This window comes from Peromyscus eremicus, chromosome 22 (genome assembly GCF_949786415.1).
Source record: "Peromyscus eremicus chromosome 22, PerEre_H2_v1, whole genome shotgun sequence".
Taxonomy (NCBI): domain Eukaryota; kingdom Metazoa; phylum Chordata; class Mammalia; order Rodentia; family Cricetidae; genus Peromyscus; species Peromyscus eremicus.
In genome coordinates, this window is record NC_081437.1 from 25668277 (window position 1) to 25687966 (window position 19690).

Sequence of the window (19690 nt, forward strand, 5' to 3'; positions counted from 1 at the left end):
TCTTAAAACAAAAGACAGTAATTTCAGCAGAATTACAAACTGTCTAGGTATAATTAATGACTTTTAAACTCAGTTTTATATTTCAGATTTTTTAAAAACTTTGTGGTTTATGCATCTGGGAACATAAATAGGTATTGCTTATCTGCTGCTTGCAGGCTTATCAGTAACAGCAGAACAAATAACTCCTCATGGCACTGGTGCCCGTAAGACAGAGACTAGAGTGGAAGAGGCATTTCGGCACAAACAAAGAAACCCAATGGATGTCTGGCACAACTCTGCAAATAAGTGTGCATGTGAGTATTTGTGAGCATGTTGGCCAATAGTGGCAATAGCTGAGACGTGCTAGGATCAGTCCACAAAACAACACTGCCCTTTGTCCATAGCTCTTTAATCCTGTCTTCCCAGAGAAGAGCTTGTTCAGAATGAGAATTCTGTCTTTTGCCTTATTTGCTATTTTTTATGCTTTTTTTTTTTTTTTTTTTGATAACTGAAACAGTTGTAACATTTTCAGTATTAAACACTGGATTTTGGATAGAGAAATGGAGGCAACAGATTTTGTCCCCTAGTCCTTATTTCCCACTCCTTGCATGATATACAGGATGTTCTATTTGTAGTTAGAAGTACAACGAGAATCATGTGGAAATGGGTGGTTTGACAGTAGGAAGTTTGCTCCTTTAAGGGAATATTTTATGCTGAGTTTAATAAATCCGAGCATCCTAATTTGTCTTAGCTTTGTGCGATATATTTAGAAGGAAAATTTAGTTTCTAGATCTTCATAAAAACTTACTCTTATTGTTCAATTGTATTTCTGAAAGACAAATGTTAATAAACGTAACATCTTCCTGATGTAGTCTTCATGTTTCATTAAAGATAGCCTGCCTGGAAAGATACATGCTGTTCTTCTGGCCTAAATATGATGACATTGCTCTGTCAACAAAGCTGGCCATAGCATGCTCTTTACTAAATGATAGTGAATTTGAAGGAATGAATCATACCCACTTTTAAACAATACCGTATTTTTATTAATTCTTCCAGGATTTCATACAATATTATTTGACTGTATTTACCCATTCCTCCTCTTAATTCCTTCCAGATCCATTCCTTATTCCCAACCCCTCCCAACTTCATGTCCTCTTTAAAAGTCAATTTATACTGGATGTGGGGTTGTCCACTGGAGCACGGGGGAAACCCACCAGAGGCTACACCCTTAAAAACCCAGCTCCTCCTCTTCCAGAGGATAGCAACTGTCAGTAGCTCCTCAGTTAGGGATGGGGGCTCTTGAGTTAGTTCCTCCTGCCTCTGTGCACATACAGTGTTGTGTGGCTTCAAATTGTACAGACAACATTGCTGCTGTGAGTTCATGAGTACAATGGCCCTGGCATGTCCAGAAGACACTGTTTTGCTCTGGTCCTCCCTGACCTCTGTCTCTTACAACCTTTCCACCTTCTCTTGTGCAGTGGTCTCTGAGCTGGGGGGTTGAGAGGGGCAAGTAAGTAGAGAATTGATACAAATGTGACATCTGTGCCCGACTACAATACTGGTACTTACTCTTTGCACTTTGATCAACTGTAAATTTCTGTGTTAACCATCAGCTGCACAAAGAAACTTCTCTAATGAGGTTGGAGAGCTGCTCATACCCACTTTAAAAAGCCTTGACCTCTTTGAATAAGTAACATTCATATGGAGCAAGTTTGAAAAAGGATTTCATGATGCATTTAGTTGCTCTGAAACCACTACCTAGGCTATTTGGCTGAGTCGTATCTCAGATTGGGTCCCATTGTGTAACAATGTACTCTCACTTAAACTTTGAAATCCTGTATCGTCTCTGCATTATACTAATGTCTACTAATGAGAATATATTGAATATTCACTTGAAGAAGTTTTGGCTGGGGCAGGCAAGATGGCTTAGCAGACAAAGGTGCTTTCTGGGCAAGCCTGATACTGAATTTGATTTCCAGAACCCATAGGAAGGGAGGAGAGAACGAAGGCTCTTTAAAATCTGCAGTGGGGTTTTGTTTTCTCTTACCAGTAGATGGCACATGTGACACACCATCTGTCTGGTTTAGGTTAACATAGAGCTTAACTAAATGTCCCAAGGGACAGTGGCTTTTCTCAGGTCTCGGCTTTGGAAACAGTCTCAGTGGTGCAATAAAAACTGACTTTAAAAGTTGTGTCCCTAAATGAGTGTTTCAATGGAGCACCCTAGGTAAATAAAAACGTGGTAAGTTAAGGATTCTGTCTACTATGTACATATGTACGATACCACATGGTCCATACTGTGAAGATGTGTCCACCCAAACTAAAAGTTGTATTTCTGTGGTGCTTTTCCGATCAGTTTCTTTTACTTTTCTAAAATCCTGCCATTAGAAGTAATGATACTAGGTCCCAAAGAATATGAACATGTTCTCTTTCTCCTTTCTCAATGTTATTTTTATTCATTGAGAATTTCATACAATGAATTTTGAAAATATTAATCCCTCTCCCCCAGCTCCTCCTGCAACCACTCTTTCCACCTTTCCACCCTTCCTACTCAACTTTGAGTCCGTACCCCCAACCCCCAATGCCGTGGATTTCAGTTTGAATGACCTAGCTAGTTTTTGGAGTGGGGTCTACACACTCTCTCTTATTAACCAGTGTGAAAGAATAAAAAGTATACTTACTTCAGTGAACTTCTGGACTTGGTGTTGTGTGCTACATATAAAGAACTGAACAGAGCTCAGGCTTTTCTTGCTCTGGAGTTCCATGGCTTAAAAAGTAGAGTGAGAATTAGTAATAATTTTTGGTTTCATGGCTGAAAATTAGACTGGTTAATGTTGAGAGTTAGTTGACATAGTGACAGCCTTACATCTACCTTTGGAACAAAATGGCCATCTTTTTTTCATTCCAGTGATTGTTGTAGATGCCTGTCACCTGAGCTTTTATATCAGCTTTTAATATTAGACTAATATAGATTAATTAACAGATGGAAGAAAATTTCTTTAAGTATAAATTATAAGATAGAAATAGAGAGAGCGCCGGGCAGTGGTGGCGCATGCCTTTAATCCCAGCACTCGGGAGGCAGAGCCAGGCGGATGTCTGTGAGTTCGAGGCCAGCCTGGGCTACCAAGTGAGTTCCAGGAAAGGCGCAAAGCTACACAGAGAAACCCTGTCTTGAAAAAAAAAAAAAAAAAAAAACAAAAAAAAAAAAAAAAAAAGAAATAGAGAGAGCATGAAAAGTGAGTTCTAAGTCATTGAATTTTGAAGAAAAAATAGTCAAATGACTAAGTTAATTTTAGAGATGATAGCTACTAAATAAGAAGGAATAATAATGAATACATTTATTCGTGCCTACTCTTGGAAAGGCTTTAAAGGCTTAAAGTGGTGTGTGAACCCACTGTACACTGTTGATGGACTGTCAGCTTATATTAAAGATCTGCATTTCCCAGTGGAGTCATGCTGCTTCATCAGCTACCTCTGATACACACACAGAAAGGAGATCAAAAGTCTCTGGCTCCAACTTATCAGCTGGAAGCCCAACTGTCCACTCAAAGAGCTCATGATGATTTCTGTCACCTGAGAGTATACAGTTTTTATAGGTCTCCTTTTTCAAATTACTGACCAAATGGTTAGTGTCAGTGTTTTCTTGATGTTGTTGCCTTAATAGCCGAAGGCTTGATTATTCTACATATTTGGAGATACCTTTGTAATAAGTTGACACTATTGGGTAAAGCACTTGTATTAGAGGAAGTTAACAGTTGGCTGACCAAATTATTCACGTAACCTATTGTAGTGCTTCTATTTATGATCGTCCTAGAGGTAATGCCTTTTTCTAAAGGACAGGCAACAGGTGTTTGTTTTTTTGCGGGGTATCTGTAACTATTGGGTCCTGTAGCATTGGCTTATAGAGTTTTTGTTGGTGGTGTTTTTTTTCTTCTCCATAGCTGAGGTGCTATCTTTGCCTGGTCTTGCTTGCAACACACTGACCTTCTTGGTAGAAATCCAAGGCTCTGGCCCCGAACTTTCTGGGCAGCTTGGTAATATGATAACTCCCTAAATGTATTCTGTGGTTAGTCCCTGAATGTTGAAAGTTAGAAATGGTTATAAAATAGAATCTGTAGTAGAAGAAGAGATTAATGCCAAGCAAACTCAAACAGTAAAGTACTAAAAGTTTGTCTGAGTTCATCTTTAACTTCATAGGCATTTTACTCAGAGGTTGTAAGAATTAGTCTGCATGGATAACAAGAACCAAGGGTTTTTGTTTGTGTTTCGACCAGGATGGGTTTACTTTCTTTTGGGTCTACTTTAAAGAATACGTAAAATAGACATTGCACTCTAAGTTCTACATGCTCTTTCCCCTCTTTCTTATCAAACAGTTCGAGTTCGGAGGAAATCAAGGCGGCGATCACAGTGGGGCAAAGGAATTATTAAGAAAAGGAAAGTCAATAATTTAAAGAAAGATGAGGAGGACACTAAATTTCCAGACTATGACCATACAGAGGACAGAAAGCTACTGGAGAATGGAGAGTTTGAGGTAAGCACTGACTGCCATGAGGAAAATGGAGAAGAGACTGGAGACTTATCTATGACCAATGATGAATCTTCATGTGACATCATGGATATGGACCAGGGTCAGAGGTTGAACAGTGGAGCAGGCACTAAAGAGAACTTTGCATCGACTGAAGAGGAAAGTTCAAATGAATCTCTCCTTGTCCACAGCAGCAGTTCTCTCAATCCTGAGCAGACATCTAGAAAAGAGCCCTTCCTTAAAGGCAGCTGTCTAAATGGGGAAGCCTCCACTGACAGTTTTGAAGGCATTCCCGTTCTGGAGTGTCCGAATGGTAAAGCTGAAATAGTTCCTCTCTCTGGTGGTGGAGAAAAGTCTAGTTCTGAACAGAAGATTCCTTCAGAGGAGCAGCTAAAAGACAAACCAGAAACTTTGAATGAAAATCATGGAGATGATCCTGAGAAACTAGAAGTACTGGAAAGTAGCAGTAATGAGAAGATTGAACCTGGTGCTGATGTGGAGGTTAAAGACACAGAGCTGGATAAAGAAGGTAGAGCTAAAGTTTTAAAACCTTTTCTGAAGGTTTAAATGTCAGAGTTAATTCATTGAATGTTTTGTCTAGTTTCTAGTAGCAAGAGTTGGTTAACAGATTCTCAGCGTGGAATGATCATTAACATTTTCCAGCTCATTCCATAAAGTAACTGTGAGCATACTCAATTTTGCGGAAAGTTCCAGAGGTTTCATGGTCTAGCATGCACTGCTATCTTGGCCTTTTACTCTTCCACCTGTCTGATTGTCATTCTTTTGAGACAGGGTTTCTCTGGCTGTCCTGGAACTCACTCTGTAGACCAGGTTGGCCTCGATTTCAGAGATCTCCCTGCCTCTGCCTCCCGAGTGCTGGGGTTAAAGGCGTGTGCCATCACTACCCAACCTGATTGTCACTCTTATCCCAAAAGCTTTGTAACTGAAAGCCAGGTCAGTTCACAGATGCAAAGAAGATGGGATTGGAACAGAAGAATTGTGAGAATGGGTGAGGAAGGAGGAGATTAGAAAGTTACATAAACTGAAATGAAGCCATTCTTATTCATTTAATCATGCAACTTTGAGCTAATTCCCCATGCCTGGTTTTTAGTTTTGTAAATCAAACTTTAGAATGGTATTGTTGCTGGGATTAACAATAACTAACTTAAGAATAACTAACTAGCTGCCTCTCCTGGTTGCTAACACGTGTTGCAGGGTATTTAGACTGCGTGTCTCAGATCCAGCTAAGTCGCATTGATTTGTATGGCAGTGGAGAAAGGATGCAGAACTCACCATTGACTTACCTTGCTCTTAGAAAATCAGAGCATTCTGCAAGCCCTGCCTTCTCATGACTTTATGATCTGTTTAAGAAAAAGCAGAAAAGGGAAAAAAAATGTTATTTGGCTCATCTTTTTTTTCACCACTATTCTTTACTACACAATGGGATGGGGTGAGTTGGGGCGAGTTGGAGATCTGCCCTGTTCAGTATGTTTCCTACCTGAATAAGTTCTCTTCCTGTACTAGGCTGTCTTGAAAATGACATGGTCTGTAAAATTGTGTGGAATATATAGCTTTAGTTTGGGATTTAAGCTATGTTGGAAAAGTTTTCTAAGCTCTGTAATAGAATTGGGTAGTAGAAAAGTATTATTCAGAGTCTTTATAGGAGGTGTGTGTATAGGGGTATATGCACAGGCACAGGTACTCACACCCATGTTCATGAACTGAAGCCAGAAGACTATCATATCAGACAGCCTGCTCTGTCATTCTCTACCTTATTCCCTAAAGACAGGGTCTCTCACTGATCCTAGAGGTGAACTCAGAGCCAGCAAGTCCCACTGATCCCTAAGTTCATCTCCCACAGCACTGCTGTACAGCACGTGTAGCCATAACCTCCTTTGTAGCTGAAATATTGAGATTCCAAAATCAGGTCCTCATGCTTGCAAAGCACATATTTTACCGAGTGAGCCATCTCTTACCCTTTATAAGCAAATGCTTAGAGTCAAGGTGGTTTTTCTATGTCTTTTTCGTGCACATATGTATCACATGATATTTCAGCATTACATTGCTTTCATAGTTATGGTTTAGTTCTTTTTCATTTGGATTACTTATTCTTACTAAAAAGAGAAAGCATCCCAAAATAAACATTATCATTTTTAAAGAATATATTGTTCTTTGCGCCAAAAAAATATATTGTCATGGGCAAAGAATTTATATTTGCTTAATAATGATTTTCTCTTATTGACTGTAGTATATTTTTTCTCCTTATCAATTGTAGGTGCTTCTAAAATAAAGAAATATCGTAAAATAATTTTAGAGCAGGCAAAAACAACAAGCCTGGAACTGGTTCCAGAAGAGCCGTCTGAGCCTGTGCCACCTCTGGTAGTTGATCACGAGAGACTGAAGGTATGCTAAGCTCTTCACAGTCCATTTTTAATGACTGCAATAATATTGGATATTTGTAAAGCAGCTTCCTAAATGAGTTTTGGTAATTGTTACTTTAACCTAGGGATAAGTGTCCCAGGACTTATCCTAACTGGGAGTTAACTGTATTTTGAGGTTTGAACTTTGTAAGCTAAAGTCTAGAATCCTCTACCCATAGATGTCATTTTGTCTAATCATTTGACTCTAATGGTTTCAGTGTGACCAATGATATCAACTACATCTTATCTTCTTTCTTTGGATTTTTCTCATGTGTCCCTCCTCCAGAAATTGCTTGATCTGTTGGTAGATAAAAGCAACAACTTGACAGTTGATCAACTTGAGAGATTATATTCCCTTCTTAGTCAGTGCATCTACCGCCATCGTAAAGATTATGACAAATCACAGCTGGTGGAGGTAAGTGTGTGTGTTAGTCCATCCAGAGAGCATGTACTTCTGCTTATCTTCAAGGAGAAAGAAGAGAAGGGAGCTAAGTCCATTTTTAAAAGATTCAGTGTGTGGGAATGTTTTGCCTGAATGTGTGTATGTGCACCACATGCATGCTAAGTTAATTTTTACTAAGTAACTGAATAGTGCTGTAAAGATTTAAGATTAGGAAAATTGGGCCCTGAGCCAGCTCAGGGGTAGTACATCAGTGTGAGAGTGTGGATGTGATCTCTTATACTTAAAGAAAAAAAGAAAAAAAAATTACATTATGATACAGTTTAAAGAATAAAGCCTTTCTCTACCATTTTGTCTCAGTAAATAAGATAGCAAGTTTGTTGTCTGTCAAAAGGTAGGTACTCATGGTTTTGGGTAGGTGAGTACATAGAATGACTATCATCATTCTCTTCTCTCTAGTTTATTACTGGCTCATACCTCTTGGGCCTGTTGGTGTGGCCTAGCTCTACAATCCCTATCATTGGAGATCTGGGAGGGAGGAAGGGCTCAAGAGGTAGAAACAGAAGAATCAGAAGTCCCAGAAGTTCTAGGTCATCCATAGCTACATAGCAAGTTTGAGACTAGTCTGGTAAGTGTGTGTACATGTGTGTGAATGAAGGTAGGAAAGACAGTGAGGCCTGTTTGCCACCCACTAGGACACTAGTAGTTGGAAAATAACTTTAAAATGTTTGATTTGATCAGTTCTTGTCCTGTAAAAAGCCAGAGGGACAGCACTTGTTCTTCAGCTTATGGGCTTTAAACATGGACCTTTCCTTTTCTGTGGCTCTGGACCACAGGGAAATTCTTATATTTGACATATCTAATCTGTGCTCCTGCTTTTCACTGTCACCTTAGCAAACGTAGTTACACATCTACTCACTGAATTGCTCATAGCTATCCACTGAGTGGGTTGAACAACTTTGTTCTTTGTTCATTTATTAGTTCATATGGTGGTCTAGCTGTGAAATATTTATCAAAAATCTCCAGTACCAGATACTGTGCTAGGTGTTTGGGATGCAAAGCACGAGGAATTTCCTCTTCTAAAGGAACATTTCCAATGTTAAGGATATTAAAGATTTATGTGGAGAGGACATGGTTATTTTTGGTGTGTAATAAGGACATTAGATTTGTTGTCTTGCAGTACTGGGAACTGAACATCAATCAGGCCTTGCTTAAGCTAGGCAAGCATTCTACCCCTGAATTACACCTTTAGCCTTAGGAACATTAGATTCCAATCAAAACAAGATGACTGATTAGGACTCTCACTTGCTCTACCGCACAAGAACCAGAGCAACAGGTATATAGCTGCATACTGAGGTGAGTGACATGGAAGAATACTGGCATTTAGTAGCAAAAAACCCAGAAGCTTTAGCCAGGTGGTGGTGGCACACCTTTAATCCCAGCACTCGGGAGGCAGAGGCAGGTGGATCTCTGTGAGTTCAAGGCCAGCCTGGTCTACAGAGGACAGCCAGGACTGTTACACAGAGAAACCCTGTCTAAAAAACAAAACAAAAAACAGAAGCTTTGTAAAAATCTAGAGAACAGGCTAGTTGCAGGCATAGCAAGAAAAGTAAATCTGTCACCTATTCTCCAGTTCCACAGCCTAGCAAGGAAGAGTGTCCACTTTGCAGGAGTAAAGGGGAAGGGAATCCCAGCAAACTCTCAGTGCAAATACTGGCAGAGACTGCCACTAGAAAGTCATGTGGCCCCTGAGACTTTCCACCTAAACAGGAAAAACCCTGAAATTTTAAGTTTGGTTCCAGAAAAAGGAGTTTACTTACTCCTGTCCTAGTAACTACCAGAGTGCTGTAACCAGGAGCCATCCTGAGAAGGGACCTATTTTCTGAATTCAGACTGCTCTAGGGGAAGAAACCCCAGTGTATTCTTACCTCTGGGACCCCACATACATTCCTCTGCACTGGCTCCTCTCATCTTGTGGCTGCCTCATATGTCATGTCTCATATGTTCAGTAAAGATCTTTGTGGGGGTCTGCCGGAGTCCAGCTCCGACCTGTCGAAGGGTTCTTGTGGGGAGGAGAAATGATAGAAAGAGACACAGGATAGCTTCAGGAGGGCTCTGGGTCAATACCCAGCCACCTCGAGGTTTATTCCAAAAGGCTCTTTATATAATGCCAAGGGGTGAGACAAAAGACCTCCCGCTTTCAAGATTAAAGCACACTGTACAGCCAAATGTAGACCCTTCTAAACACCTGGTAACCATGCCTGTGGCCAAATAAATCATCCCATTATGCAGCCCTGCTGGGTAAAGCAAGCCCAGACTCTGACTCTGAGTAAGGTCTCACTAGATAGCCTCTGTGGGCTCCCACAGATCTAACATAAAACCTTGTGGGGGAAAGGGCATTATAACACAGAGGAAGCAGAGTGTGCCATCCACAAGAACTGTGGGTTGGGGAGGCTGACTTCTGAGACCTAGGGTATAGTCAGTCACATGTAGTTCCCTTGGAATGCCAGGATTAAGGACAATTTCTTGTGGGGTTCCTGTCACCCTTCTCTCACTGTCCTGCATGGGTGTCTGTCACTAACAAGACCGAAAAAGAACTTTGATGTTTCAGTGTTCCACCATTGACGGAAGTCTCAGTCTGTACCATTTTGGTTCCATCGATGATAGCCTCTCCCCCAAGGTTCACAGGCTAAAGTTTAGAGAAAACTTTGGCATCACCCACATTCCGCTGCTCTGTTTCCTTTGAGCACCTCAGCTGAGATGAATTTTTCTAGCTCCAGCTGTGTCCCACTCCCCACATCTCATCTTGATCCCTGGTGGGCAGTACAAATAACTAGAGTTGAGGGAGAAAAATCTCAAGCTGCCCCTCTCTAAGCACACACAGCTTAGGATGTCGGTGTGGGTCTGAGGGTCTGCTCTTGGGCACACCTGCAATAACAGCATAAACCACATGCCCTGCGTCTGCTGCACCTCTACAGACACCTTCATTATTGTCTGTGTACTTACTGCACATTGCTGACAAGACTGGGTATGAGTGTCACCAGTGCATGGTTTCTGCTTGAAGCCTTTGAGTCTACACCTGTAACTGGAAGACAGATGTTTCAGACTTCTCCCCACCACCACAGCAGGCTGCATGCAAGTGACAGGGTCCAAACACTGAGGAAACAGTGCACATGTCAAGTTCAAGGACAGCTTGTGGATTAGATTCTCTTCTACTATGTGGGACTCAAGGATTAATCTCAGGTCCTCAGGCTTGGAGATGCCTTTACCTGCTGAGCCATCTTGCCAGTCCAAGGATATTTTAAAAAATGGAATGGACCAATAACAAGCAATGAGATTCAGTCAGTAATAAGTACCTCCATGAACTAGATGGCTTCACCACTGAATCTTACCAAATTTTTAAAGTTTTTTTTTTTTTAACTGCCTAGCACCAGTGTTTCTAAAATTTTTTATATAGAACTGAAAGGGAAAATTTCCAAATTTATTCTAAAAGACTAGCATTGCTTATTATCAAAACCTGACAGTGACAGAAAACATGACACTAATATCATAATGATCATCAGTGCAAAGATCCTCAACAGAATACTAATAAACTGAATTAAACAGTCCACCAAAAAGATCATAAACCAAGCCAGGTGGAGGTGGTGCATGCCTTTAATCCCAGTACTGGGGAGGCAGAGGCAGGCAGATCTGAGTTTGAGGACAGTCTGGTCTACAGAGTGAGTTCCAGGACTGTTGTTTGTTTTTTACTCTTTGGGGGGGCCTGCCACCCAGCTCCCAAATAAATCACACACACAGAGGCTTATTCTTACTTACAATGCCTGGCCTTAGCTTTGCTTATTTCTTGCCAGCTTTCCTTAACTTTACCCATCTACCTTTTGCCTCTGGGCTTTTCCCGTTCTCGTCTGTAAATCTTACTCTTACTTCATGGCTTGCTGTGTAGCTGAGTGGCTGCCCCCTGGAGTCCCCCTTCTTCCTCCCAGATTTCTCCTATATATACTGTCTTCCTACCAGCCCCAACTATCCTTTTACCTGTCTTGCTGTTGGCCTTTCAGTTCTTCATTAGACCATCAGGTGTTTTACACAGGCACAGTAACACAGCTTCACAGAGTTAAACAAATGTAACATAAACCAAAGTAACACACCTTAAAATAATTTTCTACAATAAAAGACAGCCAGGGCTGTTACACAGATCATGTTGGTTTGATTTTAGGGAGGTAAAGATGGTAAAACATATTGCAACTCAGTAAGTGTAATATATCCTTATGAGTAGAATGTAGGATAAAAAAAGCTTATTTTCTCAGTAAATGTAGAAGAATTTTGATAAAATTCAATATTACTTTATTATACTCATAAAAATTCTGTATAACTTCTAGGTGTTCTAGTTTGCTTCTCTCTTGCTATCACAAAATACTAAGCAAAGGCAACTGGAGGTGGGTGGTCTTCTGGCTCACAGTGGTAGCCCATCATCAAGGGAAGTTGAGCAGAGTCTACAGGAGAGTACTGTCTGCTGCTGCCATTTCTACCTAGGGCTTGTTCAGCTTGCTCTTATACACCCATGACCACCTGCCAAAGGTGGCACTCCCCTTCATCAAACAATAATCAAGCAAATGCCCCGTAGACATTCTCACAGGCCAGTCTGATGGGGGCAGTCCCTCAGTCTAGGTTCTCTTTCCAGGTGACTAGTTTGTGCCAAGTTAACCAAATTAATCAGCACAATTGACTCCTTTTCAGCTTAAAAGAAAAACATCACTATTTATAATCTTTTCTTGTCCCCAGGATCTCAATGTTAATAGTAATATCACATAAACAGCATGGTATAACTAAAAATTCTTAAATTCCAATAGTTTTTTTTAAAAGTCCAAGTTCTCTTTAAAAATTCAAAGTCTCTTAGCTGTTGGCTTCTGTAAAATCCAAAAGAAATTACATATTTTATTTCTAAAGTGAAGAACTGGGGTATAGTTACAATCAGATCAAAGCAAACCCCAAATCCAGTGTAAATAGCACAGTGTCCAACATCTGGGGCACATGATCTTCTGGGCTTCAAAGCTTCGGGTAGTCTCACCTCTCCAGCTCTCTCTCTGACACATACACTGCTTTGGTACTGTGCTTGACTACCCCACAGTCCTGGCATCTCCAATAGCTGGGTCACCATATAACTGAGGCTGCACCTTCACCAATGGTCCCTCCTGGGCTTGCATAGTGCCAAGCTTCAAATGATTTCCATGACCCCTTCAGTCCTATAGCTCTCATGCCACCAAAAACCAGGAACATGTGGGAGACTGTTAAAAGTTCAGTTCACCAGTTGCAGGTGCTACCTGGGCCTGTAACTCTGGACCACAACTTCTGTGTGTTGACCCCAAAGAAGACTTCACCTCAGTGATATTGGGTTCTTATTAAGCACAGTTGATTCTTTAGTCCCAGCTAACTACCATCAATTGTCCCAGTAAATGTTTCACCTCAGTGGCTCTGATTTCCTGCTAATCACAGCTGATTCTTCAGCCCTAGCTGACCAGAAACCACAGTCTTTTTTTTTTTCTGTTTTTTTTTTCGAGACAGGGTTTCTTCATGTAGCTTTGCGCCTTTCCTGGATCTCGCTCTGTAGACCAGGATGGCCTCGAACTCACAAAGATCCGCCTGGCTCTGCCTCCCAAGTGCTGGGATTAAAGGCGTGCGCCACCACCGCCCGGCTGGAAACCACACATTCTTAATTCAAATATATCGCAAAGATGCCTCCCATAGAGTCCTTGAGGGACTCTCAAATTGAGTTCTGAAATTTTTAAGCTAGGCCTTCACTATCTGCATTCCCTCAGCATTCTCATTTTCTGAGCTCCCACATCAGCGGCTCATTAAGCTCTGAGTATTTAATGGCTTTTCTAGCCCAAAGCTCTACAATCAGCCACAGTCCTCCTGAAAACACGGTCAGGTCTCTCATAGCACTGTCCCACTCCTGTACCAACCTCAGTTCTAGTTTGCTTCTCTGTTGCTGTGATAAAACACTTACCGAAAGCAACTCGGAGGAGAAGGGGTTTGTTTGGCTTACAAGTTAGTTTACCATTGAGGGAATTGAAGGCAGGAGCTTGAAGCAGAAAGCACAGAGGAACACTGCTTCCTGGTAAGTAAGCATTCAAATATGAGCCTCTGGGGGGCCATAGGTTCTGAAACAGAAATACCTAACAATGACATCAAAGACTCTTAGAACTGTGTAGAAAGATCTAAAGACTATACCAGAAGACTGTTGGATGCATGATTCAGTAAAGCAGCAGAATACAGAAATCCAACTAGTAGCTTTTTTATACACAAGCAATTAACGTTTGAAGAGTAACCAAGTTGGGTGGGGAGACTAGGAATAAACTTAAAGAAGTGGAAGACCTCCATTATGAAAATTACAAAATACTGATAAAAACAAACTACAAGACCCTCTATATTCATGGATTTGAATTACTACTCAAAATAATATGCTGATTCAATAAAATTCCTACCAAAATACTAGTGACATTACTCACAGAACTAGGAGAAAAAAGTAATAAAATTCATACAGATGCACAAAAGAACTTAAATTGCCCAATCTTGAATAAAAAAGAACAAAGCTGTAGACTACACAATAGTGATTTTTAAGATATACTACACTGCCTTAGTAACCAAAACCACGTTATTGGCATAAAAACAGACATCAGAGACTAATGGAATAGAATAGGAAGCTCAGAAATAAATCTTCGCATCAACAGCTTTTTTCAAAGAAGTGTTAAAAATATCATTTTTAGAGAGGGTAGTCTCTCTAACAAATGGTAGAGGGAAAACTGGATACCCACATGTAGTCTACTGAAGTCTGAAGCCTTATCAACCTACCTAAAAACGCAAAACAAGTCATACACTGTAATGTAAGATCTCTGAGTGATGAAATACAGAGGAAACATTTTAAGATGTTGGTGTAGGCAATGGTTTTTTGCAAAGGACTCCAAAAACGCAGGAAACAAAAGCAGAAATTGACAATTAAGGTTACATCAAATGAAAAAGCCTTCTACACAGCAAAGGAAAAAATATCAACAGAGTAAAGAGATAACATTAACAATCAAAAGTAACCCAATTGAAATATAGGCAAATGATCTGAATAGACACTAACCAAGAAACAGATAGATGGCAATAAATATACAAAAGAATGCTCAATATCAGTCATCCGGCAAGTGTAAATCAAAACAAATGAGTTACCATCTCACTTCAGTTAGAATGGTAGTTTAAATTAGAAAAATATTAAATGCTAGCAATGGTGTGGAGAAAATGGATCCTTAGACACTGGTGGTGGGAATGTAGGTTAGTATGGCCACTCTGGGAAACAATACAGATATTTCCGGGGGGGGGGGGAACTTGTTGGTTGTTTTTGCTCTTTTGGAGGGCCTGCCACCCAGCTCTCAAATAAATAACACACAGAGACTTATTCTTAATTATAAATGCCCTGCTTTAGCTTGACTTGTTTCTTACCAGCTTTTCTTAACTTTAAATTATCCCATCTACCTTTTGTCTCTGAGCTTTTTCCTTTTCTTACTTCTGTAATCTTACTTTTACTCTTACTCCATGACTAGCTGGTCCCTAATGCCCTCCTCTCCTTGTTCTCTTACTCTTTCTTCTTTTTCTCCCAGATTTCCCTTTCTGTTTATTCTCTCTGCTTGCAAGCCCTGCCTATCCTTCCTCCTTCCTTGCTATTGGTTGTTTAGTTCTTTATTAGACCAGTCAGGTGTTTTAGATAGGCAAAGTAACACAGCTTCACAGAATTAAACAAATGCAACAAAAAGGAATGGATCATTGCATCATTAAACAGATGTTCCACAGCATAAACAAATGTAACACATCTTAAAATAATATTCTACACCAAGACTAACTGCAAAGAATAGAACAACCATATCATTGCTCTGTCACTTAACTTCGTATAAATGAAACCAGAATATAGAAAAGAGACTGTAATTGTAGACTTATTCACCAGAGCCAAGGTTTGGAATAAGCCCGTTACTATCCCCAGATAAAGTGATACACACACACACACACACACACACACACATACACACACAAAATGGATCAACCATAAAGATTAATATAGTTTTGCTATATAGAACTGGAGGGGATCATGTTAAGTAAAATGAGCCAAATACATAAAGACACAGTATGGAATGTTCTCTTTCATATGTGGAAACAAACAAGGACGTATACAAGTTCTAGATTACTGGGGAACTGGGTTGGATGCTCAGGGATTGGGTGGAGAGAAGAAGGGAAGATAGACACTGTTATGGGGTGCCTGGATATACCAAATGGAGTCTTTATTCACCTCCAGTGGAACTCTCCCAAGCAGATTAGTTTGAGGTTTTATTTTTGTTTTGTTTTGTTTTTTCGAGACAGGGTTTCTCTGTGTAGCTTTCCTCGAACTCACAGAGATCCACCTGGCTCTGCCTCCCGAGTGCTGGGATCAAAGGCGTGCGCCACCGCCACCGCCACCGCCACCGCCACCGCCACCGCCACCACCACCTGACTGAGTACCCTTTTGTAACTCTGACTTTAACAGGTATTTGCTTTTGGACTAGTGTTAGACACATTGACATTTATAAAGGTATTTTTAGTTATTTTAGCACTTTAAGTGGAGATTGGTTAACAACTGTTACAGTCTACTGAGATCTTTTTTAAAATGTGTCTGTGTCTATGAAGGAATGTTGCACCTGAATGCAGGTGCCCTCAGAGGCCAGAATAGAGCATCTGGTCCTCTGGAACTGTAGTTATAGTAGCTGTAAGCTGCCGTATATAGATGCTAGGAACAAAACTCAGGTCCTCCACAAGAGCAGTACACACTCTTAACCTGTGAGCCATCTTTCTAGCCCCCTACTGACCTCTTTTAAAATTTTTTTTTTTAATTCTGGGGCAAGTGTGGTGGCTCCTGTTGTTTTTGCTTTTTGGGGGCCCACCACCCAGCACCCAAATAAATCACGCACAGAGGCTTATTCTTTTTGTTTGTTTGTTTGTTTGTTTTTGTTGTTGTTGTTGTTGTTTTTTCAAGACAGGAATTCTCTGTGTAGCTTTGCGCCTTTCCTGGAACTCCCTTTGGAGACCAGGCTGGCCTCAAACTCACAAAGATCCGCCTGCCTCTGCTTCCCGAGTGCTGGGATTAAAGGCATGCGCCACCGCCGCCCGGCTTAGTTTGAGGTTTTAAAGACAAGAATGGCAATTGTGACTTATACAGAAAGGTGGTTCTGGACGTCTGCAGCAAGCAAGCATCATTTGCAGAAGCAGAGATCGAGCAGTTAAGTGGCCAGGCAGCTCTCATAACCTTGAGGTCAGGGTTGCACTGTATAGGAATTTATGGCTGATAGAGACCAGTTTATCGTAGGAATTTATGGCTGGTCTGAGTGACCACAGACCAATTTTTACCCAATACAGTTTTAGCAATGAAAGTATTTTCAGGAATGTTTTCAAAAGAAATCATAACTATATATAGTTTAGTAGCCCTCTACAGACACGGTCGATTCATGATATGTGTATATATGGAAACATCATAATGAATCATAATTGTATAGTTAATATGTGCTAGTTATAATTAAATAAGATTGAAAACTTAAAGCCACTAGAAAATAAGTTCACATTTGTTAGAATCAATGAGACAAAAAATAAATATATGTGCGTGCGTGCGTGCGTGTGTGTGTGTGTGTGTGTGTTACACACACAAGTATATTCCAAAATATGCTGCACATGATAAGTATATGCAGTTTTTTAAAAAAGAAACACAACCAAACACAATGTGTTTGCTTTGATTGGATTCTAGACTGATGAAATTCAACCATATTTTGGTTTTTTGTTGTTGTTGTTGTGGTTTATTTGTTTTTGTTTTGAGATAGGGTCTTAGTGTGTAGCCTTGGCTGACCTGAAATTCTCAATTATTTCATAACCACATTCTATGAGTTTCATTTTTTCAGAGCTATATAAGTTATATAATATGTAGAAGCTTCCAGAAATAGAGACAATAAAAACATTGCATACCCTGCCATGTAGAGAGTATGTAAGTGAGATTTATTGGGGATCAAACTGCCAAGGCCATCTCTGGGGGAGGCAGAGAGAAGAGCAAAATGGTGGGAAAGCAAGCAGGTTTAAGACAGTCAGCAGTGGGTGATCTGAGCTAATGCAGGCTGTCCCGATGGACCCAGAGCTAGGTACTCTAGCCAGAGGTGGTTAACCTTGGGAGGTTCCTGGAGGATTAAGGGTAGTTTCTGGTGAACAGAAACCACTTTAGATCTGCTTTTCCAGGAAACAGAGACATTTAGGCTTGCTCACCTGACCACAGTCCTTCTGTTTGCCTGGCCAGTGTTCCTCTGTTTAGTAGGACAGTACCACCTTCACTGCCGTTTTGGGGGGAGGGGCACTTTGGACCTGACAGTCATTTGGAATGTCTCCAGTGTTTTAAAATACCTAACCGTCTGTAATACTTAGTATTAATATGTGAGTATGTATTTAAAATTTTGATCATATTGCATATTTTGCTTTTTAACTTGATATTTCCTCCCAGCAATATATCATAAGCTATTTAGTAGGAGTGATTTTAATTGATCATATAGAATAACTGATAAATCAATTAATAATCTGTTTTAATATTCATACAGAACCAGATTTTGTTGAAACTGTGTAAAGGTAGAAAAGATATATTTGGTGCTTGCCTACTGTGTTGTCCTGGCTTTCCTGGAACTCACTCTGTAGACCAAGCTGGCCTTGAACTCACAGAGATCCACCTGCTTCTGCCTCCCAAGTACTGGGATTAAAGGAGTGCACCACCATCGCCCAGCATATTTTTTTAACTCTACAATTTTTTTTCAAAGAAATTGGAATGAATTGCATAGTCCTCTGAATGGGACTTGGAACCTTTATAAGCTAGAGGCCTACTTTAAAGTGGGAGGATTGGTAGAGTGAGCAGTGAATGGTTTGGCTGCTGGTGGTGAGAGCAGCAGCTCCCTCCTCTAGCCTTTCTCTCTGTTCAGCTGGATGGAAGGAGGGATGTGGGACTAAGGTGCAGCCTCTGATGACGACGTTTGTCAGCAGCTTCGCTCGCTGACCACGTTCTGTTTGCTGTAGTAGTTAGTGGGTGTAATGAGTAAGGGGAGGGTCCAGATTCTGGCCGAGTTTGCTTGTCTATCTCTTCTGACTTGGGGTGTGCTGGTGCACTCCTGCTTGGGCTACGTAATTCTTAACCAGCCGAGGCTACCTGCTGAGCTTCTCTCTCAAACAAAACGACAAAATGAAATTCTGATCTTGCCACTTAGTGGCTGTCAAATTATTTATTTTCTTCTGTGCCTCACCCAGGTTTGTTTGTTTTTAAATGGATCTTATAATAATACCTTTCTAGACTCCTTCAACATTGTTGTAGGAATTAAGTAGAATTATATATATGTATGTGCACTTCATATGGACGTGAACATATATCTTATGTACCTATTACATTTACATATATAAATATATTTGGAATATATTTCTTAGTGCAGTATATAGCGTCGTACGTTATCATTGAATGATGCTATCTTTGCCATCCCCATTGCCAAAGAATAAAATAAGAAGTACTTAGAATTGTCTAGGGCAGATGGTTTTACAGTGGAGCTGTAAAAATATTCAAATTTGAATTTGTATCTCAAATTCTTTGTCTAAAAGTTTAATTTAATGTGAATCTTTGATGGTGAGGAATTCCTTTGTCTTCCATAGTGGTTAACATGTACTTCTTTCTCTTACAGGAGATGGAAAGAACAGTTCATATGTTTGAGACATTCCTATGAACTTGTCAAGATGAGTGGTTTATCCTCTCCAATCTGCTCCTGATGAGCAGTCTTCTGAGCCATTCACTTTCAGATTGCACCAATTATGCGCAGAGCCTTGGTGTAAAGTGCTCGCTCACTCATTCTTTCTCTGTTGAATTTGGTGCTATTGTCTCAGGTACCTGAAACCAACCAGCCTACAAGAACCAAACAAAACTTCAGAAACATGTTGTATTTTCCACAAATAAAAAATACAACCCCACAGCTTGGAGATTCTGGTGCTACAGAAACTGCTTTCGCTCTGCCCCTCTCTTCTGCACTCTTGGAGAGTCTCTTAGGGAGCAGACCAGCAAACCGGAGGGAACTGGATGGGGCAGTTCTACCTGTGCTGAATTGGTGGAAACCGTGGGCGACCTGCTTTTCCTTTTTCTTTTTTCCTCTTTTCTATCTCTGATCATATCCTACCCCCACCCCCCACCCCAGGTAATGGACTAAGACCTGTTTTAGAATTGGCTATGGTGTACTCTGGTGGACATCTGAAGAAACTGGGTGAAATTAGGTTAGGCTCTTTAGAACTGCCTTTAATGTGCCTTTTATT

The 19690-nt window shown here is 40.5% G+C and overlaps 1 protein-coding gene and 1 long non-coding RNA gene across 6 annotated transcripts in view; one reads left to right on the top strand and one right to left on the bottom strand.

The window, feature by feature from the left end:
• LOC131897445 (uncharacterized) overlaps positions 1-13472 on the bottom strand; it is a 29634-nt gene extending 16162 nt beyond the window's left edge. For all 5 annotated transcript variants that reach the window (XR_009375692.1, XR_009375689.1, XR_009375690.1 and 2 more), the window contains exons 1-4: positions 13329-13472; positions 9253-9386; positions 5809-5865; positions 2661-2746 (exon numbers count right to left, since the gene is read on the bottom strand). This is a non-coding gene — a long non-coding RNA (uncharacterized LOC131897445). The remainder of the gene's footprint in view (positions 1-2660; positions 2747-5808; positions 5866-9252; positions 9387-13328) is intronic.
• The window catches only part of Atad2b (ATPase family AAA domain containing 2B), a 136738-nt gene extending 117382 nt beyond the window's left edge, over positions 1-19356 (top strand). The window contains exons 24-28 of the mRNA XM_059248368.1: positions 156-293; positions 4353-5033; positions 6780-6907; positions 7211-7339; positions 19072-19356. Coding sequence (XP_059104351.1) covers positions 156-293; positions 4353-5033; positions 6780-6907; positions 7211-7339; positions 19072-19113 — 1118 coding nt within the window. The 3' untranslated portion in view covers positions 19114-19356. The remainder of the gene's footprint in view (positions 1-155; positions 294-4352; positions 5034-6779; positions 6908-7210; positions 7340-19071) is intronic.
• The last annotated feature ends 334 nt before the right edge of the window (positions 19357-19690 follow it).